The sequence below is a fragment of the Sinohyriopsis cumingii genome, chromosome 16 (assembly GCF_028554795.1).
Source record: "Sinohyriopsis cumingii isolate HCF-2022 chromosome 16, ASM2855479v2, whole genome shotgun sequence".
NCBI lineage: Eukaryota > Metazoa > Mollusca > Bivalvia > Unionida > Unionidae > Sinohyriopsis > Sinohyriopsis cumingii.
This window is the reverse complement of record NC_142976.1, coordinates 53266503-53290384: the sequence shown is the minus strand read 5'-3', so window position 1 is coordinate 53290384 and position 23882 is coordinate 53266503. Positions and strand designations below refer to the sequence as shown.

Below are 23882 nucleotides of genomic sequence, written 5' to 3'. Positions count from 1 at the left end.
GGCTGTTGTGTGAACATAGGTCTGGCTGTTGTATCAAAATAGGTCTGGCTGTTGTATGGAAATAGATCTTGCTGTTGCATGAACAAGGTCTGGCTGTTATATGAAATAGATCTGGATGTTGTACAAATAAAGTTCTGGCTACTGTATGGACATGGGTGCAGCTGTTATATGAATATATGTATGACTGTTGTATGAACTTTGGTCTGGATGTTGTATGAACATAGGCCTGGCTGTTTAAGAAGACAGGTCTGGATGTGGTCTGAATATAGGTCTGGCTGTTGTATAAAATAGGTCTGGCTGTTGTACAAAGGTCTGGGTATTGTATGGACAAGGGTATGGCTGTTATATGAAAATATGTATGGCTATTGTATGAACATAGGTCAAGCTGTGGTATGAAAAAGGTCTGGCTGTTGTAAGAAAGAAAAGATCTGGCTATTGTGTGTACATGAATTGACTATTTTGGGAACAAATGTCTGGCTGTTGTATGAACATAAGTCTGGCTGTCAAATGAACATAGGTCTGGCTATTGTTATGCTAATTAAACTCCCTCAGACACAGCCCACCAGATGCTCAACATCTAAAGAACAAAATCACTCTATTATCATTAGGTGTGAAATGATCATCCCAATTGTTTTCTTTCCACCAACTGACACTCTAACAGGCAAAAGAATTCCAGGCATTCAAGATAAGATCATTTCTTCCTTCTAACTATCGAGTGTTGAAAACATTTCTAATATTTTTTAGCAATAACAAGATTTTTAAATTATCTGCTGTGGTACACATATTGGATGTCAACTTGACATCATTTTAATTTAGGACAAAGCTGACACCATTCTAAGCTTTTTGGTGAAATGATGTAAGGTTCGTCCATTCAAGCAAAGTAATGACAGAAATATTTTTAAGAAAGTCATTGTGATAGATGTGGTTATTGATGTAGATAACCATACTGTATGTAAGATTAGCGCCATTTCCAACTGATGTAGATAACCATACTGTTTGTAAGATTAGCGCCATTTCCATTTATGACTGTCTAGGTATCATAGGAAGTCTATTATTGAAAATCCCATTTTCATATAACCATCTGAGCTTCTTTCCTTTGTTGAAAAATGTATATTCTTGTGGTCTATCATTGATACAGCATACATACCATACACCCATATATATATATATATATATATATATATATATATATATATATATATATATATATATATATATATATATATATATATATATATAAAAGGAAACGAGGCTTGCCAAGTTTCCTTTTAATGAAAAATGTATACATCTTGTGGTATATCTCTGTTTTAGAACATTATAATATGTTTAAGAAATAACAACAATAACATTAAATACATCACAGTATATGTATCATATAACCGAGAAATGTACCGTATAATGTCGACATGGTTTGCAACTTTGTATTATTGATAAACACTGTTGATAAATACCAAGGGAAGTGTACACATATCATTACAATCAACCGTATTCTTGTAGATTACTTGGTGTAATTTCTATTTAAAAGTTTTAATCCAGCCCAAATTCCTTTTCTCTCTCACTCCACATGTCTTGCGTAGTTGTCCATTATGCATGCAAGGGGAGGGGGAACAGAAAGCAGAAAGGATTGTGAAGAAAATGTGTACTATATTAAATTCATTTAGAAAACAGGGATTATTAATACTTTTAATTGTTATTTTCATATATCACTAATGATTAATGTGTGGAAATTCATCATTGATCTAGTGTCAATGCAGATGGTCGCTAGAATGTTTATATATGCGTATTTTTGCGCCATGGGCGGATCACAATTTGATATACCAAAAGTATTGGTATATCAAATTGCTTTATACCAACACTTTAAAAGCCATGTTTTTTATGTATGTATTATAATATATAACATATCTATCTATCTATATATATATATATATAAGAACAGATTACCTTCAATTATTAAATAATAAACAAAGCATATGTGCATTTTCCACATTTTTTCTCTCTCCAGGAAATCCCTTTTACATACGCAAATTATGAATTACTAAAAGCATGTTTTTATGTTTGCCTGCAAATACTGTTATCCAGCAATTGAAGTAATAGAATTCATCCTAAACTTGCCTGCAAATACTGTTATCCAGCAATTGAAGTAATAGAATTCATCCTAAACTCTTAAACAATATTGATATTGATCAGAGATTATTTATTTTGTGTATAATTAGTCATATTCTTGGGTAAAGTCTATTTTTTCTCTCAATATATCCTGCCAAAATCATAGATATCCCACCTGACCCCTCCTTTTTTATGTAGTTATTAGGTACCGGACGTTTGCTTATGACCGAAAAGAATTTTGTTGTTGTTGTTGTCGTAGGGTTTAACGCCATTTTTCAGCACAAGATAGGCTATACATGGCAGCCAGTATTAATGGTGGAGGAAGAACCCGGGAAAACCCCGGAAAGAGCCACCGACCCACGAGAAGCTACTGGCAAGCTTTCTCACATACCCACATTGGCTGAATCTGAGACTCGAACCCACGCAGACAGAGGTGAGATGGCAGTGATCCGTAATGGAGAGCGCTTTAGACCACTCGGCCACTTGGCTCCCCCCCCACAAAGAATATGGTGTACAAAAGTTGATTCTTTTGTTTCATTTATCTCTGAAACACTTTTATGTGTCTGCCTAGGAATATAAAATTATTATAATGATTTTAATATATTTGTTTTACGTAGCGAAAACATTTATTTATCATTTCTCATTTCAGTTGAGTACTATGTAAAAGTAGATCACTTAATTTCAGGTGAACGTGTACAGATCAGACATTTTCAGATAAATGTATACATATCAGATGTTTTCAGGTAAATGTGTACTTAAAAGACATATTCAGGTAATTGTGTACAGATAAGATAGTTTCAGGTAAACGATTACAGATGAGATATTTTCAAGTAAATGTGTACAAATTAGATTTTTCAGGTAAATTTGTGCATTTCAGACATTTCATGAAAAAATACCAAAAAGACCATTGAAGTGCCATTTCTCTAAACAGGTCAGACAAGAGTCAAACTCATCATAGTTGATCTCTCTGCAAAGAAAAAAATATTATTATTTAAATAATTTTGAGGAGAAAGTACAATACTGCACTCTGTAGTAATTTTGGGACTGTGGTTTACAATTTTCTGTGTGAAGTTTAGAAAATAACAAAAAAAAAACACAGTGGGGTCTATAAATTGTTTGATTTAAGTAATGCAGACATCTTTGATTGAATACTGACATCTTCTCTACAAACTCAAATGATCTTTGTGTCTGGTGTTTTCAATCAGATCTGGGAAAATTAAATTAAATTGACCTGAAGATGTTGTTTCAAGTTGTTTTTCGTTAGTTTTATTTAGCAGCCAAATTAGATGACAAATCAGCATCATTTGCACAAGACTGGAAAAGTATTCATGGTGTATAGACTTTATGGTCTTAATCTACGTACAAAAAGAAGAGAAATCAACCAATTTATTAAAATCAACAAATAAATTTATTTCTTAAGTTACAATGTGAAAACCTAAGAGGACCTTACAATATTATGAGTTAAATCCTAAATATTCCTTAAAGTTCTACCACAATTCCAAAGTATAGAGTGTTCCGAATGAATTCAAGTAGTGAATGCGCTCGTGTACTAACAGTCTTGAATGTGTTGATGTACCGACAGTCTTGATGTATCACAGTGATACAATTCCGAATGTCTTTGATTTAATTCGCGATAATCCCAAAATAGAGTTTTAGTCCAAAATGTCAATCAGAACTTTGTAATTCCAATGAATAATTTAAATAAATTATTCTCTCAAATTATATCTGAACACCACAGTACATAATTCCACAGACTAAAAATAAAAGAGGAATTAATAATAGTCATTTAATATAATCTTATAAAAATCTAAGACACAATACAAATGACCAACCCTGGTTTTCAAAAAAATTTATAGATCCGTGTCCTCTTCCAGACGATTCTATGTTTGTAAATAAGGCTAAACCTTGAACTCAGATGTCAGTAAACAACTTATTATTTAGAACTTATAAACACCATAAGAAAAGCATGAGAATAGTGAGCGAGGCTAAACCTGATTCCATTACGGATAAAGGTCATACACACAATAAAAATTAAATATACATAGCATTGGCAGGATGCTTTCAGTCAAATATGATGCAATTCTGTTCAGCTGTTTTTGGAAATATTAAGTAATTTAAAGGTTTTTATTTTTATTAATGGCAACCACATTTAATGTTGGCCCAGCATCGGCTGTACACAGTTTAAAGTCCTCAATGCCAGAGTGTATTGTGTCAAATTTCGTTAAATTCTTTTCAACGTGACGCAGTCACACCAGACTAATATTATGTAACGGATGGTGCGTGGTCAAGAATATAGGAGGGAAGATAGCGGTATAACAGTCAGAAGAGTAATAACAGAGGTAATTTGCATGAAGCTGAGTTGTCTTCATGTCAGGATGCTTTCTTAAAGTTAGGTCAAATTCTATTTAGAGTTTTTTGAGAAGTCATTTAAAGTCGACACACGATGCACGACAAAGACGCAGGGCCATACAATGGACTCACCTGACCTTCGGCGATGTAAGATAATAATAAAATTAGTGGCCGCTGATTAAACAGTTTTGCATATTTGTAATTACTATAAAGACTAGCAGTTGTAATTAACTACAATATATAATTTTTGCTTTACTTATTCGAAGTAATTGAACCAAAATACATTTTATGATCAAAATGAGAATATGAAACGGCGTACCCATCCGTACGGAAAGGGGTTACTGGTGCTGCAATTAGATCACCCACATGGACACCATGGCTGATCTGAAAGTCAGACGAGGATAAGAAACATTTAACTTTTTTCAAAATTAAAAATCTAAATTTCAGCTAATCAAAACAAAGAAATTGGCAAAAATAGAATTTGATTCTGTACGCTCAAAGATGAATATATACGGAAGCCCGTTATCGCCATGTACACAAAATAGTGTTGCCTTTCATTTCTTTGAAGCAGCTAAGTGTCGGAATGGTAACTCGAATGATGTGCATAATATGGAAGTGGAGAATACTGTCGTACACAAGATGCAAGCCTTTCTCATAAGTCATCAAAACGATCGTGTGCGGACAAATCAGCATGTTAAATTCTGGTAGAATATCAGAAATCAATGCCAACAAAATTAGATCGGTCTATTCCGAAAAATCCAAAAGTCAGGATCAGAACACACAATGTTTGAGTCCTCTTTTCGGGAGAATAAGAATTAGACAAATTACTAAGTTGTCATTGCCAACGTCTTCCACGGTGTCAAGACAATGTGAACGTGTTGTTTCTTCTACTTTTTGTCTTATTTTCATTATCCGTGCCTATAACTCTAAAAGTACTATTTGGAACTTTATGAAGCTTTCAAAACCAAATGCTGATGGAGTGGTGAATGCTCGTTTACATTAATGTAGAGTCATTTTTCATAGGAAGAGGTCAGTGTTGGTTAAAGCAACCACTAATTTCTGCATATTTCGTTACAGTTTATACATTTGTATGACATACTTTTGTGCTTTAATTCGCGTAGATGTAAAATGTGAACAGTTCACTTTCGTTCTAATCCTTCATTTCGACCGCATTTATTATGGACCTTATTGTATAAAGATGCATAGAATATATATATATATATATATATATATATATATATATATATATATATATATATATATATATATATATACAGCAAGGTGTTATGTTTGTATTTGGTTTACTTTACTTTTGTGTACAGTTTTCTTGAGTATTTAAGTCCTGTTCATCATCATCATGGCCATCATCTTCGTCATCAAGATCAATCCGTAACCCAAAAGGTCGATGGGGCACCACAGATGATTTCACCACCAATTATTTCCATCTTTCCCTGTTTCTCCACTGCCCTTTGGGAATCTCCAAACCCCACGCCTGTACACGCGCGGTGTATGAGGGTTCCATTCTATCGTTATTAAGAATGCTCCTTCAAAGCGTAGTCATAATTCTAAATCATGGGCTCTTCGTGGATAAGGACATAAACCCAATTAACATGAATGTTCCACAAATAAAGCTTGTCTTCGACAAAAATCACAGACCTCACAAGCATTTTACTTAGGACTTATACATGCACTGGTGTCATACAATTTTTTTTCAGGCTTCAAACAGAATTAAGGAAAGGGGTGGGTGTTTAAAATAGTTATTTGAAGGGGGAAATTGTATCTCCTGTCTTCGGACCACGTATCCGCTACATCGGGTACTTGCGAAATAATATGAATTAATTTTATAGTTTTAATTTCAAGCGACTACGTCATGTCGCCTGCAACATTTGAGCTAGCTAATACAATCAATAGATAGATATAATTTCAGTGTCTGACTATTTTAATTTTTTTTTATTGAAGTCAAAGTCAAACTGGAAAATATGCACACTTAACATACCTTTGAAAAGACCCATAAAACGTAAAAGATAGAAAGATGAAAAGAAAACGTCCAGACAGAGAGACTGAGCGGAAGAAATACCTGTCTGCGTTGCTTGGATCCTTTAGCAGAATCCTTTAAAATCCGTAACAAACCCAAACACGATGTTTTGAAACTTCCCTGCATTCTTTCCGAACAAAGATGAAACGGTCAAGACGCTGTGTGCAAAATAATATTAAAATAAATAATTCTTTCAGAAGAAAAAAGACAGACAGACAAACAGAACGGAATAAATAATTATATAACTTGCTTGGATCCGAGAGTAGAAACCCTCCAAATGCATAACAGACCCAAACGGCGCTTTAATTTGCCCTTCCCTCCCCCCCCCATCTCTCCCCTCTGCATTCCTTCCGAAGATAAACAAAGCGGACAAGACGCTGTGGGCAAAATAATAGTAAAAGAGTTCTTTCCTTAGAAATAAAAACACTAATTACCATTACCATTTTCCAAATTCGACAGATAATTATTGAGAATAGCATAAACGTTATTTATAATCAGAAAATGTTATATCCGAGAATTGCGAATTTCCTATGTTAGCCATTATTTTTAAAACAGTAGAACACCTTAATTTTGATTTGATGCGATGGCTTGTAGCCGCATCCAATGAAATTCATAGACCAGCAGCACTGAAATATATTTTCGATACGCCAAGGTGTAGATAGGGTTAACATATCGGAACCTTTTCTATCGAAGATGCATTGTGCCTTGCATATAAATTGTATAAATTATATTATTGTACCTTGCAAATAAATTTCGTATTAATTATATTATCTTGCCTTGCACATAAATTTTGTATGAATTATAAAATCTTGCATTGCACATAAATGTTTTATGAATTATAAAATCTTGCCTTGCACATAAATTTTGTATGAATGATATTATTTTGCCTTGCACATAAATTGTGAATAAATTACAGTATTGTGCCTTGCATATTAATTTTGTATAAATCATATCATAGTACCTTGCACATAACATTTGTAAAGCGGTTTTATTTTTAAAAAAAAAAACACTTTGTAAATTTTCTCTATCAACTCAAAAATAATCTTTTACCGCTGTTTCCAACATTTGTGCTGAGATGTTAAAATAAATGGCACCCATTTACTCATATTTTGCTAATAAAAGAACAGCTTTATTTTCGATATTTATAACCAAATATAAGAGCATTGTAGTTTTCAAAATATGAATCAAGAATGAACTGTTTTGCTCTTTGGAAGACAATTTACATGCTCATAACCGAGGCAGTTGTCATGCCCGAGTCAACTGAAGTGCCTCAGTCGAGAACATCGTGTCCTGACGGGGAATATCGTACGCAGTAAATATCTCTGAAAACCATTGCTATTGCTTGCATTATACAGTGCTGTTTCAAATTAGGCCAATTCAATGCAGCACAATCCCCGCTATTATTTAATATCTTTCTATAACTCGATGTAATATTAGTGGTTTGTTTTATTTATATATTAGTTTCGTTAAGTTACTTATTGAGATTGGGTCAACATTTACACTAGCCTATCTAGTCCAATTGAAATTTTGAAAAATCAAGATTTGTCGGATCAGTTTATCGTTGCATGCTGCTGGTATAACGGTACCAATTGCGCAAGTCCAGGTGGGTGGAGCTTAAGGTGTAGGAATATTGTATCCAGACCTAAACAACAACACTAGCTGTGATTGGTACATTATGTAAGAGCTGTAGTTTCTGTTAGGCTTAAAAAAAAGTTGAGCCTCTTGGCAACATGTGAGATTATGTTAATTCCTATCTAGATCATATTTTGTATTTTTTATGATTTTTTTAAAATGTGGTACACATAGCTGAAAATGTGACTGTTGTGACTAGATAACTCTACCCCTGTCTAGTTCCAGCATAGTCCTACATGTAAGACATAACACATGTTGATTTTTACGCCCAAAACATAAATATCAGCGTCAGGTCTTACATGTAGGACTAGTTCCAGCAGAGTTATCTCTCTTAAATGTACTGGAGTACCTGGTTTTGTCCTCGACCATATAACATTGTTCTCTATGACAGCGTGTGACATGCATGCTGAGGTAGGATAGAAAGTATATTTATTTCACAAAATATTAGCACTGAGGTCTATGGAAAAACAATTGGTACCGTAATACATGCTAGTCCTAACGCGCACCGTTACTTCATTAAGTGTTACCGTCGGTCGAAACATGCTACAATGACGCCTCGTATATTTTCGTGATTAACTACTGATTTCAGATTTCATATAGGTTGCTTTTCATTCTTTCAACCGTGAAGTGGGTTTCCCTTTTGAAAGCTCGGCAAATCAAATTCTTTAAATGCACATTAGTCGACCTACCTTTACAGACACGACACGTGATGTATACGCCGACTTCTCTACGAAAGTGCAGTTAATTAAGACCACACGTTGAATGTACCTTCAGCTCTTATTGTTGGTATAGGTTTAGCGCAGTTTTTCAGCACACGCCGGGCTATAAATGGCGGCCAGTACTGGTAGGGGAAGAACCCAGAAAAAGCCGCTAAGAATCACCGACCCACAGGGAGCATCTTGCATACCGAGACTCAAGCACACGCTAACAGGATTGAGATGCCAGTAGGAAAGCTTTAGACCATTATTCCTTTTTATGATTTGTATATATATTAAAATTCATCAGTTAAATGTATTTCTCACCCTTTTAGACTATGTAGTCCTTATGTTTATTTTGTTTTGTTGGTGGTACAATTCATAATTATGAAAGTCGTGTTCATATACATGTTAGATGTGTTATTTGGAATTGTTCATAAAATTCACAAATCAAAATCACTCTATGCACGTTTCACATACACTTGTTTAAATTCTTTCCAAATTGAATACAATAGTCCCTCATTATATCGAAGGATTATGAGCCTATATGAATCGCTCGTTTTAACGAGTTGTTCGTTAAAGCAAGTATGCTTTTCTGTATACATACCATTAGATATAACAATACCAACTGCTAAAAGCATAGGGGTGGGCAGTGGCGTACTAAGGGTAAATTGTGCCTGGGGCGACGATAATGGCGCCGCCGATTTTCTTGCAATTTGACTTCCATCAACTGTTTTGGCGCCCAGACCCCCCCCCCCTCCGTTTTGTGTGCTACTGGGGGTGAGGTGGAGGTACACGCGTAGGGATAATAATACCTATTGTGCAAGTGCAGGTTTGGTGTGCGTGGTACGGTGGACTCAGAAACAACAATGATAGATGTGATTGGTGTAGAACGTAAGAGTTGTTTCTAACAGACTTTTTAAATCAGTCTGATTTTGGTGTGCAAGATTATGCTAATTTATATCTAAATCTGGTTTTGTATTTTGTTATGAAAATTAACAACATATAATATACATTAGCCAAACAAAAAATTCTTAGATGTCTCGTGTACAAATATAGATACACGTACACAACCAGAATGTGTTTGCCATTGTCAAGCATAAAATTCCTCATTTACGGGTCCACTCCATTTGTGTGCTCCTCTCGTCTCACTCGCGTAGGAACAGTGCTGCTGCATCCAATGAAATTTGCAGACCTGAAGCACTGAAAAGTGATCAATCTGGCAAGTTGTAGATGGTTTAACATAGTGTAACCTTGACAACCAAAGATATCTACTGAGGTGAGCAGTACATTTTGAAGCAGTATGATTTAAAAATTCTACTTTCTCAAATGCATAATGTTTTCATATATTGAAGAGCAGATGGGGATTTGGGATTTTTCTTTTTAAACTGATTTTTAAAAAAACTATACACCACGATTTGATTTCTGAATGTCACCAACACATGTATATGCACCAATGTGTAATAAGCAATAAAAAGAAAATAAACCAAAGGCGAATTATAGTGGTTTACTTTTTTGGCAGATAGCTAGTGTGCTTAAGTCAATGATCAAGGTGCAAAATTCATTTGCGTGCTTATAACTGTGTGTATATTTAATTGCATTTCTTTATGGTATTATTTGGGGGTGAGGATGGGTGTACTACATTAGTAAATTTTTGCACACAGATCATTTGGATCCCAGAATGCCTCAAGTACAACCCTGTACAATGCATTAGAATAAAAGCCAGACTGTTTACATGAAGATGTTGAATTTCTCTGGGTGCATTTCACAAAGTTGAGCATGCGCATTGCACTTTATTTTACTTGCAAAGTGCCTTTTACCATAGTTCACACAGACCTACATTTGGCTTGATCACAAAGGATTGACAGGTGTTAACGATATACATAGTGGAAGGTATCATTGTTTTACTTTTCCATTAGTTGCCAGCAGCCATTCAAAAATTTACCACTTGTACAAATTTAAACGGTTGACATCTGCATTCATTACATTTTAAAAATACTGTTGCATCAAGCTGACCTACTTTTGAGCCTTCTACTTCAAAATTTCTTAAGGCAAAATTGTGTTACTCATCAAGTGAATCAACCTGATAATGTGTTAAATGGACTACATTCAGATGCGAAGCATAGAACTGAAAAACATCATTATGCATGATTAACTGCATGCCTTGCGGAGTAAAAAAAAAACTGAGCATGTTTTGAATGCAGCAACATTGAACACACTGATTAAAAACTATTTGGCCTTTAACAAAGAACGCATGAAAGGTTATATAGAAAGTCTTCCCCTGGCTAGATCACAATGACAGCTGTTTGGGATATTTATCAATACACACATTATCAGCATAATACAATGTATAGGTCATTAAGAACTGTTCTTGTAACCTTTCATTGGAATATTCACAAGGGCAAAGTAAATTCAAACATTTTCAACAGTGGAAGCGTTGTGCTCTGAAATTAGCCAGAATTCTCCTATTCATATCCAGCATGCACATCACAGTACACTCATTCTCAAGCAGACAAGGCCTCAGTAACTATGCCAATGAAACATTGGACTGGTCATTCTTGTCATATACACAATGAATGTACATACCAATTACTAGTACTAATATTAGTACCCTTTTCAGACCTCGTGGACAGGGTACTAACAAGAGCATATACGTGTCAATGGAGCAAGCCGGATGTGATTCACACCAGGCGCTCTTTTAACCCAATATTAACAATTTGAACATATTCCTTGAATATCATCCAATAAATTGAGTAGTCCTCTTATTTAATACCGGAAATATGGCAAATCATTGTAGAAATAGTTGCAAAACCTTGTTTACCTTTTTTATCTGATATTTTCGTTTAAATCGTCTGCCATATTAGTTCAAATAACAATTACTTCCGTTCTCAGCCTCGTTTGTTTGTGTGCCATATAAGGATGTTGAGGCCTTATTTGGAAACGTAAACAAATTGTAGTAAAAATTTGTCGCGGTTGAGTCAGAAATTCTGTGCATTACAATACGGTTTAAAATTCCACCAAGAAGCGATTATTCGCCACTTGATTAATTGCTAGTTTGTTTTTCTGACTTTAGTGACGATTTTTTTGGCTCCATTACACGATATGGGATCAGTTCGTACCCTCAACCACAACAAATTAAGTTGAGGCTACGACATTGTAGCTAACCGATTACCTGATGTTACTTTCTCCTTCATTTGACAACGGGACATCAACCCATGATGCTGCAGATCAGTGCTCCATCAAACTAGAGTAGCCACAGAACCTACTTGAAAATCCCATTTATAATGTAACGTAACCAAACCCTAATAATTTGAGCATCTTATACCAGGCATGCGTAACATATGGCCAAAAATCTTTTTTAGTACCATTTACATCAAGGGTGTGTTAATCTGGCCCCAGTCCTGAATGCTGAACTTGCCAGCCTTACACATCGAAAGCAAACATCAACAGTATAAAATCATACACGACAATGCAATAGAAAATTAAACTGGATACATGTTCTATTGTTTTTGGTTCAGTGTCATTTTTCAATATAAAGGCTGGCTTTATAAGACAGCCTTTATATTGGTTGAGGAAGAACATGGGGCATCAGAGCTTTCTCACATGCTCATGTGACCGAGCCCAAGACTCGAACCAAGGTGGACAGATGAGATGTCAGTGATTGCTGAAGGCTAGTGCTGTGGACCACTTGGTTTCCCCTAAATAGAATGTATAAATCAAGGGTTCATACATCTGCTATCTTTAAATTCAAGAATATTTTGAGGTCATTTTCAAAGAACTTCTGATTTGAGTATTTTATTCCTTGACGAAGTCTGTAATATATTTTGTTGATCTAGGTTTTGGTTAAGACACTAGCTTCAGGTGTTTAGTGGTATGCAAGAGTAGGATTACAGTCTGGGAGTATGCAGGTGTTATGTTGTTGCTATTTTTACTAGCTGTTCCTACTGAACTAAAAGATATTATAACTTCCTTCTTTTTCTGCTTTTCCCTCTTGCCATAGGACATGAGCACTTTTACACAGTGAAGTCATATTCTAGAAAAAAACATGTAGCTCTTCATTTATTGCTGGACCCATTGTGTGTGCATTTCAACATGAAAAGATTCTTTCCACTGCCAAGTATTTATTTAATCAGCCTGAAAGTCAACACAGCATTTGGATTTAAAAAAACAAAACAAAGAGTAGCGATAAACGTGAAAGTGACGTAACTGAAATTCTTACCGAATTCTGGGAAGATAACAGTTTCTAATCTTTTCCTAGGATCGTGATGATGTTTTTAACCTTCAAATTGATCTCAGTAAAAAAAGCTTTTCAACGGAATATTTCTGTTTCAAATGCATGCATTTTTCAAAGATTGTTTTCAGAAACCTTTTCATGACTTTATGGGGAGCACCTTGCAAATTCAAGCAATCTTTCATTTAAACCCCAAAAATCATTCAAGGCTGCGTGCCCCCCTTCCCCACATTTTACAGAACTAAGATGTTCTGACCATTCATTCACCGCTCCGGTGGCCTAGTGGTTAGAGCGTCCGCCTTGGATGCGGGAGGTCGTGGGTTCGATCCCCGGCTGAGTCATACCAGACTTAAAAAATGGTACTAACAGCTGCCTCGCTTGACGTTCAGCATTAAGAGGTTAGTGTTAGGACTGGTCGGCCTGGTGTCAGGATAATGTGACTGGGTGGGACATCATGCTACATGTCTGCGGCATGATGCCCCAGTGCTAGACATCACTATAAACTGCCACACTGCAGACATCACAGCGATATGACTGAAAAACTGTTAAAGCTACGATAAAAATCACATCACATCACTGACCATTCATTCAAAATTTCAACCATTACTCTACATACTTTCTTGATCCGATTTATTTACTGATAAAGGTCCTTAACCGTTACCTGATGGTTTACATTTAAACACCCTTAGCATATCTGCCCACTCGCGTTCATGGAACCCTGAATGACAGCAATTGCCACATTCTCCATCTGTTTCAAGTCACATGCAAAGATATCAAGTCAATGTATACTCTGCAGTGATGGTCTCAGATATTTTATTATGGAGGCCATTTGTCACCAAGGTTCACTGTATACTCTCACTGTAGAAATGAGATCATACCATGGATTAAACTGTATGTCAGATGTGTCAAGTGTAAAAAGTTGAAAATGCATTTAGTTATTGGTCTGGTTTTCAGGGGTTTAAGGTATATAAAGATATCATAAGCACAACTGGCTGTACATGGTGGATGAAGAATTGGGGAAGGTGCTCTGAGGAAAAACCAGCCCATGGAAAACTATTGGATTCTCACATGCTCATGATTGTGTTACCTAGACTAACTTGCGGAGGTGAGACATGCAAGAGCTCTTTAAAGATGAGCACCTCAGTCACCCAGGGCCGCCATGTTAATTACAAAGAGTTGATGTAATTGTCAATTACGGCACGATTATGATGTCAATGGATGGCAAATAGCAAACAATTTGTCATGTCTGCAGTTACCTAGTATTACCTTTGGTTCTATTGTCTAAGTGAATACAGCAATTTAAGAAATACAAACCTGTTAATCAATTGCAATAACAAAAATAATCCAGACTATTTTCCTGGATTGTGCACATAAGGTTATATGGATATATAAAAACCACAAGAATACAATTTTTTTTCTTTGTATTTTTCTTAGTCCATGACAAGAAGTCCATGACAATGTAATGTGCAAATAGCAGCCATTGCTGTTTATCGGTTGGACTTGGCAACTCTCTCCAACTCATCCTTCTTCTTGATGGCATGGGAGTTGGAAGATCCCTGAAACAAGAAAAAGAGTTCAAGATTAAGAAATACATGTTTAGAAATAAAACAGCATGATATCGGAAATGTACAAAATGTGAAGTACACATGACATGGATTAAAAACATTTCATTAGGGGCGATCTCACAAATCGATGTTTTTCCTTACTCCTGGCCAATCCCCAATTTTTCTATTATCCAGCAAGTTTCAATGGGATAACAAAAGACTTATGAAAGTAAAGTTTTAAAAGTTATGTAATAGGATCACCACCACAATAAACCTGCCAAACCTAACAAGACATGCTAAGCAAGGCAGTTGATTTTTGTCCACAAGTTGGAGCACCTGTCAGTAACGTGTAAAAAAGTATTACGTACTGCCAAAGTCAAGATGTAAAACGTACATTTTAAAAGTCCAGAAGTGTGATTCAAGACTGATGCAGGGACTGTAAAGAATAAGTTCAACTGGAAAGTTTTGCAAAGTTAACTTGAACCGTAACTACATACAGCAGTTTTACAAACTTCAGTGCAAAGTTAAATTGAACTGTAACTACATCCAGCAGTTTTACAAACTTCAGTGCAAAGTTAACTTGAACCGTAACTACATCCAGCAGTTTTACAAACTTCAGTGCAAAGTTAACTTGAACTGTAACTACATCCAGCAGTTTTACAAACTTCAGTGCAAAGTTAACTTGAACTGTTAACTACATCCAGCAGTTTTACAAACTTCAGTGCAAAGTTAACTTGAACCGTAACCACCTCCAGCAGTTTTACAAACTTCACTTGAACCGTAACTACCTCCCAGCAGTTTTGCAAACTTCAGAGCCTATGCAGCTCACAAGCTTGTTGACATTTCTCAGTTTGATCCTTAAAATATTTCACTCTGGCTGTGGAGACATCAACTTTCCCAACATGTGACATACTCAACTTAAATCATAATATCCACTAGTAGTAATTACTGTCCCCGCCCATTTATTTTTGTTTCTTCTGTACTGTTAAAACTTCTATAGATGTTTACCGTCTCTTTTGTCCTGACACGTTTGTTGGACGCTATTAAAAACTAGCAGCCTGATCATGCATATGTCTTGCATCAGAAATATGCAGTTCGTGCTAGCCAAGTTTGGTACTCTGACCATGTCCACTAAACCTAATATAAAACGGACAAGACAGCATCCAGACTTCATAAAAAACAACTGTATTTTTGTTACTTGTGCTTTTATTGAGCAAGTCTGTATTTTAAGGTCAATTTCCCTAACACCTGTGACAAAATCCAAAGGGTTAGCAGATCTGCCACAACAAAAATTGGCCAAATGTAACCTGGATCATTGAAAAGCTTTCTTTTTACCACATAAAACAGCTTGCCAATTCATATGTTGTACTAGTAACTTGCTTAATTAAGGACATGTATGTTGCCCTGCAACATAATCCAACTGAGATGAAAAGTATAAGAGTTAATCAAGGGGCCATAACTTCAATAAATTCATCTAGAAACTTGATTTGTGATCATAATGCAAGTGTCAACTCATACTGACAAGTAAATCTCCATGTAAATGTGTTCAGGTTTTGTTAAATGTCATATTTTTTAAATATATGATTATAATGCTGTTTCTTAGGAACACACCCACCCAGACTGGCTCTGCGATCAAATGGTGACTCAATTTCTTCAATTCCAGAGTCCTGACCAACACTTTTTCCAAAACAAAAATCAAAAATGTTCGTTTTCTTCAAGACTTATCTGCATCTTCCAGTTCTCTTCATCCCTGATGATATTCTTTTTCACCCGTTAACCATTATCTACATTGTTGTTGAACATCCATAAAAAAAAATAAAATGCCAAGTCAAAATTTCATCTAGCAAACATCATGGCATTTTGGAATTAACTGACACAAGGACAAATAAAAAAATTGCTTCTTCAACAATTTATTACCACCTTATTGCTAACTGAGTGCACAGGTTCTTGGTCCAAAATTACTGTACATCAAACTCATTTACGGTTGTGTGATGTCACTGCAGGGTAAAATGACCACTAATTATTACAAATGTGTACTGACAGAATGGCTATTCTGATGAAAATAAATTAAATAATAATTAATAAGTAAAGACCATGAGCGCCTTTAAAGATAACTCTTTGCTCACATTATGCACCTAGCAATTATGCAGAACATAATGTTATGAAAACTGTTGATAAAAAACAAAGGGACTACAACAATGTCTGATTCTGGCATGTGTCTTTCCAAGAGAGGTCGAACCCTGCACAAAAATTCAGACAAAGAGATTTAAAAATGTACATTAGTAACACGCGTCTATGTGCAAAAATTTTACCAGGACTAGTTTCATTGAAACTGGCCCTGGTGTTGGAAGGAATGTAATCATGCAGATTCAGAAGTACACACCTTTGCAGCATTTATCAGCTCATCAGCCAAGCACTCTGCAATGCTCTTGATGTTTCTGAAAGAGGCCTCACGTGCACCTGTGCACAGCAGCCAAAGGGCCTGATTTACACGGCGCAGTGGCGACACATCCACAGCTTGACGTCTAACAGTACCAGCACGACCAATCCTGGTGGAATCTTCTCTGGGCCCACTGTTGATGATGGCATTTACCAGCACTTGGAGTGGGTTCTGAAGTGAAACAGACATGTAACATTAAGTACTGATAAAAACAGCTTTTGCAGATTCAACTTTTGCAATGTACCTTTTCATTCTGTTAAGATTGTCTTTGTACCAAGTATTTTAATAAATAAATTACAAAATTGCACGGGTCAAGGCCATTAGCCATCACTAACATGCAACAAGACTGAACATTCAGACCGACCGATATCAACTTAATTTTGTTCGGCCGTCATTTCCCATCTAATCCGTCTCTAAGTCATTAGAATTCCTTCCCATTTATTCCCTACAACTTTTCATCACTGTTGCTTCACCCTTCAACAAAAGAGCCCTTTTCACTAAAAGTAAACCCATTTCACCACTCTGGTTATATTTCTAGCTGGAGCACTTGTAATATATTTATATATGCGTGTGTGTTGAGCAGAAATTTGTAAACAAAGTTGTATCCCTGAAAATGTTTAGCTTCCACTTAATTTTGTCAGCAAATCTTAAACTAGGCCAGTAAATCAGCCCTTCAAAAACCTAAGTTGATAATGCTAGAAGATTTTAGGATCTGATGTCACCTGTTCATTCAAATGTGCAATTTCTATGTACACGAAAATGTTTGGAACACATCAGCATACAGTTTACAGTCTGAGAAGTACATGGTAACAGCCATATGTAGACACTAAATTTAAAATGGACACATGACAGGGCTGTTATTTTGTGGATTTATTAGATGTGAAATGCAGGAATTGATCAGGAAATATCATAAACATACCAACAAGAAGACCCTACAACCAATGGTAGCTTCAGATGCACAATACCACAGTGTTTAAAAATGTCCACCGATGTGTTGCAGACAGATCTGTCTGCAAATGTTCCTCGATCTTAAACATAGGTGACACAAGACCCTCAAATTGTCCAACAGTTCCATCATGTGTGTGTTGGGAAATTTACCAGACTATTCTGAAACTACTGTAATACGACAAAATCAAAGTTACCTCCCCTGTCAGCAAATGAATGATCTCGAAGGAGTGTTTTATGATGCGCATGGTCATCAGCTTCTTGCCATTGTTGCGGCCGTGCATCATAAGGGAGTTGACAATGCGTTCCACAATTGGGCACTGGGCCTTTCGAAAACGCTTCACCTGGTATCTCCCTGATGAATGGGGCAGATATTTGGCATACTTCTCCTTTACAGCAATATAGTCCTGGAATACAAAACAATCAAAACGATGTCAAGTGGACGGCAATATGTAAATTAAAACTGTACTGTAAACTCGGTTAAAATATTCAAGAGATGATTATTATGAGAACCTGTATCTGCTGAGGAAATAGCAGCTAATTGCCTTTCCCAAGAAGAAAGAGACAGGGAATCAAGGCTTCCCATGGCCAGTATCAAACCTGAGACTTTGTATAACGAGACTGGCACTTTACCAACTAAGCTACCATTGCCCCCAATGGTTTATTTTGGAATACTGCCAACTTCTTAATATGGACCAATTTTGTTTCCATTTCACTGCACTTTATTTGCACTTAAAATGCATTGGAATTCATTTAATTTGCATTTTATTCAAGTTGGCCTTTAAAATGCATTTGGAATTCATTTTGTTTACATTCAAGTCTACAAATGATGACAAGCAAGCATGATCATAAATATAATCAAAGAAAAGCATACAAAGTATCAGAACACCCCCCCCCCAAATGACTAAAAAATAACCCTGGAATGGCTGTGATGTTGTGCACTTGGTGAACTAATTATTTGGAAATATACAAATGTATATGGGAGACTTCACTAGTTGACTGGTGCAAGAACTAATAAATCGCCCCTGGATGCGCACCAATATTGGTCACAGGTCAAAGAATACAAGAGATACCATCTAGTTGTGGCATGCTGCTAAACCAAAGAGAAAGATGCCTTGTGGGACATCACATGTAGTCTTTATGTGACAGGGACTAGTTAACCCTTTACCTTGTGCAAGCGTTTTTGGACGCATCTACTCAATTCGCATGGAAGCGTCTTCTGATGCCTGCTGTAAACATCAGCCATTTAAAGCCAGTTTTTGTAGCACCACCTTCGGGGAAAACCCCCTTATCAGATACAAAATTCATTTCTGCAAATGACAATTATGTCAGATCACCTGGTCATTGTTTATGCTCTGGTCATTATCTGCTATTTAAAGTAACTGGGTGGTAATCTCCACTCTCCAAAATGGCAGTCGCGGATTTCATTCAGTACTTACGAAATTTTCATGATTAGAATCACAACTATGAAAGATTCAACAACTTAGGTAAAGGCTTTGATATTAATATAGGCAGCAATTAGTTTTTATAATTTTTTTTATAAATTATCAAATTCAGATGACTTACTGATGTAGACGCAGACGAAAAACTTGTAAATTTCGAGTACAATGTATGGTTAATCATGCGGCCTCACTGATATGAAGGTGAACGAGTTCTCTCAAGATTTTAAAGCACATAAAAATTCTTCTGTGAAAAATTATACAGCTATAATAATCGGACTCTACTCTTACATTTTTCCACATATAATAAATGTGTACCAAAAATGTAAAATTGCTGTTAAAAGTAACATACACTACACTGCTTAACAGTTAACAGGCAGGCCTATGTGTATGGAGTCGAATAGGTAACTGGTGTTCTATTTATAGCTTGCTGCATTTTATAACTATGCTCCATGAGGTAAAGGGTTAAAGCTTACAGCAACATCAATCAATATTAGATGCTGAATTAGAAAGCGAACTGGCTTTTGTTTGATTTTATCATCAGCTAAATTTAGCCATAATCAGTAAAACTTGTTTATCCAATAGGTTAGTGAAACAAAATTCCAAATTTAGAACTGCATCTGTGAAAGTAAAACATGGAGAGCTCCATATTTTTGAGGATTCCAGCTGGAAAATGACATTATATGGAACAAACTGGACTAATACTTAAAACTGTTAAAAATCCATAAAATGAAGATTAAACATATTAAATCTTGTTATTTGCTAAATCAACATCTTTTGCTAAACAATAGACAAGTTTTTACCTTCAGGTATAATCTTTGGTTAATGAAGTATGTAATAAGGTTTTAGTAACAGTATATTTTCTTTGGGTAGAATAGGTAACACACTTACAGTCAAGCTGATATCACTGACTTGTACATCGTCAGTAGACCATTTCCCAAATAGTTTGATTTCTGGCAGTTCAGCCACCGCAGGGGCTGGTTCATCCCAGTTCTCAGCCATATTTCTGGAAAAATAAAGAGGTTTATGCTTAAACACATCCTCTCACCACTGACATGCACTTGTTGTAGTCTGAATTTAGAGTGAAGCAATATCTATCATCTTAGTCAAAGTAAAGAGCCATGCTGAAAGACATGACACAATATCCAATCCAAGTTGATCTGCTGGTCGGCTTTTGGTTAAACAACAAAATAAATATTGGTATTGAGGGTTGAAACAAAAGTAATTAAGAGTTAATGGCCTTACATAAAGGTATGCTACAACAGTGACCTAGACCAGTCTAAACATGATTTGAACCAGGATAGTCTAATGAGTATGAAAATTACAACACTGTAACCTACTTCTTGCATGGCCACACGTGCGACTTTTCTAAACTTAATGCAAGATAACATACTTTCTGCTTCCCAATAAAAAGAAAGGATTTGCAAAAACTGTTTATTACAGCATGCTCCTCCCCTCCATTTTCAAAGCCCATGTCACCTAAAGGGAAGATCCGAACAAACTTGAGTGTGTATAAAATATTGAACACAATTATACATTTAGATTATTAGCAGTATCTAATCTAAACTAAACTGACCATGGCACAATACAATTGTCCATTTCTTTCTTTGCTATTATCTGCTTATATTTAGCGCTTAACTGCGCACTCGAGTTTGTTCGGTCTTACCTTTCGGTCAATGGTGAAATCCAAGACTGTCCGAATGCAAAATTGCACTTCTAGTCTGCCTGTTGTCCAGATGTCAAGATCGGCGAATTATTGCATTTTGTCCATTATATCACAAATTGAACGAAGTGTGTCAAGCTGTTTTGAAAATTGAACTAGTCTTGATTAGGACTGGCCCGAGTTGGAAATTAGCAGATGCAATTAGGATAAACTAGCAGTGTTGGAACTACAGAGGGGTGCCGACCGGTGTCTTCCCGTGTGTTTAGTCCTACATGTAAGACATAGCACATTTTTTTGTTTAGGTGCTATGTCTTACTATCCAAATAACGGCCTCGTATAGTGTGTTCCGATGTCGTTGACATCGGAATGAGTAATCAAAGTTTCAGGATCAACTCACACACTTGGCAGCCTATATCAACATTCTTCCACTAACTTATGTGTAATTAATATATTTACTGTGCTGTCTTTATCCAGGTGGCCTGAAAATATGACACCAGCAAATGAATGCATTTTCACGTTCCGCTGACATACATTTGAATTTGTTTCAATGCGGCGGTAGTCGAGGTATGCCAAAGTTCAAGTAGGTTCATGTTGGGGATCCGTTTGTTGAACATAACGAACCGTTGCTTACAGTTCCAATAGGCATAATATTTTTTTTATTAGTTTCGTTAAAAAATATTTCAACTTTATCCAATTTCTGCAATCTCTGCTTTCATCGCTTTCCAGCCAAATGAAATGCAGGCCAAAGAAACTTGAAAACGGATTCATTTCTTCTGTGAGAATTTGATTAGAGAAAAGGCATCATAGTAAGTAAAGTCTGACTAAAACATTACAACTTTACTTTGTAGAAAAGAATCATTATTTTAGTTGTCAGTTGTGTGAAATATTCCTGAAAAATTTGTTTTCAAAACGATGTTAGTCGACATCAAAACACTATAAACAGCCCCGTTAGTTAGGCTGAAAGACCCTGACGCCCAAAACATAAATATCAGCGTCAGGTCTTACATACAGGACTACCCTTGTGTTATATTATTACAGGTTCGAACCCCCATCCCTTAATTTTCTTTGTAACGAGCCCCTGTGGCAAGACCCATCACCCCCAGTACAAAAATATCGGGCGAGGTTTTACGTTCTAGGACTAGTAAGCGGCTATCCCATGCCGAATTCAAACCTTTCGATTGGGATGGCCTCTTGACACAACATCCAACCAAAAATGTCTAATTATAAAAAATGGGGTGGTAAGGGTCAGAGGAAACTCGGACTACCATATGTGCATTGCAGAACAAGAATGGAGCTTCTGAAAGAAACAACTTTGCCAACAAAAAAAAACAAATCCGCATCTGGTTAAGAAGTTCAAAGTCGAAATCTTTTAATCTGCCATACAATGGCGATTTTTATTAACAGTCATCTGTCCAGTCTTTAGTAAAGCAAGGAAAAATAATTCAAAAAGCATGGGTTTCACATGGGCGCAGCCATCTTGAATTTGATATATCTGGTTTAGTAGTAGTCCTTTTATTTTTCTACCGCAAGTTCACATATTTTTAGTTGTCTAAATATTATGGAATACTACAGTGATTATTTATGTACTGTCATATAGGCAGATTTTGTGAAAAAGTTCATTTAAAATAATTAGTATTACGACAAAACTATATGTTGTACTATAAACACGTCGTACCCAATGCCTGACTGACGGAAGAGAGAAAGAATGGGGTTCACACGTTTCCGGTAAGGAGGTTTGACTGGTTCTACAATAAATAAAATCTAACTAGAATAGAAACCTAAATACATAAAATGAGATACTACATCACGGACAACAGCAAACATGATGCAAACTCTTAAAACTTTACGAGAAACAAAGCGATTTAAAGAGGCAAAAGGAAAGAAGATGGCATCAGCCCAAAGTAAAAAGAGTTTTCGAAACTATAAAAGACGAGAATAATCGAAAACCATTTAAAGATTCAAACGAAACGAGGGCACACGAGGAAATATGATTTATGGTCAGTAGAAGGACGCGAGAAGAGATTAAATTATGTGGACTGAAGAAAAAAATAATAAGGCAAATAAAGGCCGCCACAAATGGAAAATAAGCTAAAAAGGTTAGCATGTAAGAAGAGATTTAAAAAAGAACGAAAGAACGAAAAAAGAAAGAAATAAAAAAATAAAAAAAATAAACTGAGATAGAATAGCAACACGTGAGGCAAAAGGGAAGCCATAGCCAAACAGAGATATGGAAGTGGCAGAAAATATACCAAAATCGGGTTGGGCGAAAAGAGGCCATTTTGTCCATAAAGAAATTGGAAATGGTGAATTAAAAAAATCACGTTAAAAAAAAAGAAAGAAACGAAGTGCAAACAAGATCAAAGGTCCAAATTAAATAAAAGAAAGCAACAACAAGAACACAATTTCCATAAGAAACACACAGTTGTATATAAATTATGAATTATATTAACTGGTCCAAGAACAAAGCGATACAAACATGTAATATTGATAAATACGAAAATAGAAGATGGAAAACGTAGTAACAAAAATCCATTAGGAAAAATAAAAGAACCAAAGCGATGCAAATGAGAGAGAGAGAGAGAGAGAGAGAGGTAATTTTGGTGTAAAAGTTATACATTATAACGGACAGAGTCACAAATAATGCGGAAAAAAATGCATAGAAGCCACGGGAGACCGCGAAGCATCGGTGGAAGCGGGCGAAGAAAAATTGTCCAAAATGAAGAAGAAAAAAAGAAGAGAAGAACGCAATGAAAATCATTAGCCGTCAGGGTAAACCAAAGGGATACGCAACTTGAAAGAAACGTAA

The 23882-nt window shown here is 35.8% G+C and overlaps 2 protein-coding genes across 2 annotated transcripts in view; both read right to left on the bottom strand.

Moving 5' to 3' along the window:
- The window catches only part of LOC149780422 (N-acetylneuraminate lyase B-like), a 33948-nt gene extending 24986 nt beyond the window's left edge, over positions 1 to 8962 (bottom strand). Inside the window, exons 1-4 of the mRNA XM_089937348.1 lie at positions 8809 to 8962; positions 6530 to 6645; positions 4772 to 4836; positions 3000 to 3070 (exon numbers count right to left, since the gene is read on the bottom strand). Of these exons, the coding sequence (XP_089793474.1) occupies positions 3000 to 3070; positions 4772 to 4836; positions 6530 to 6613 (220 nt within the window). The 5' untranslated portion in view covers positions 6614 to 6645; positions 8809 to 8962. The remainder of the gene's footprint in view (positions 1 to 2999; positions 3071 to 4771; positions 4837 to 6529; positions 6646 to 8808) is intronic.
- Positions 8963 to 14491: 5529 nt separating this feature from the next.
- On the bottom strand, positions 14492 to 22827 carry LOC149780421 (small ribosomal subunit protein uS7). Its single transcript, XM_089937347.1, has 5 exons — positions 22752 to 22827; positions 20305 to 20419; positions 18172 to 18381; positions 16973 to 17200; positions 14492 to 14601 (listed from the first exon to the last, which is right to left on the bottom strand). The coding sequence occupies exons 2-5, from the start codon at positions 20413 to 20415 to the stop codon at positions 14533 to 14535; spliced, it is 618 nt and encodes a 205-aa protein (XP_089793473.1). The 5' UTR covers positions 20416 to 20419; positions 22752 to 22827; the 3' UTR covers positions 14492 to 14532.
- Positions 22828 to 23882: the final 1055 nt, after the last annotated feature.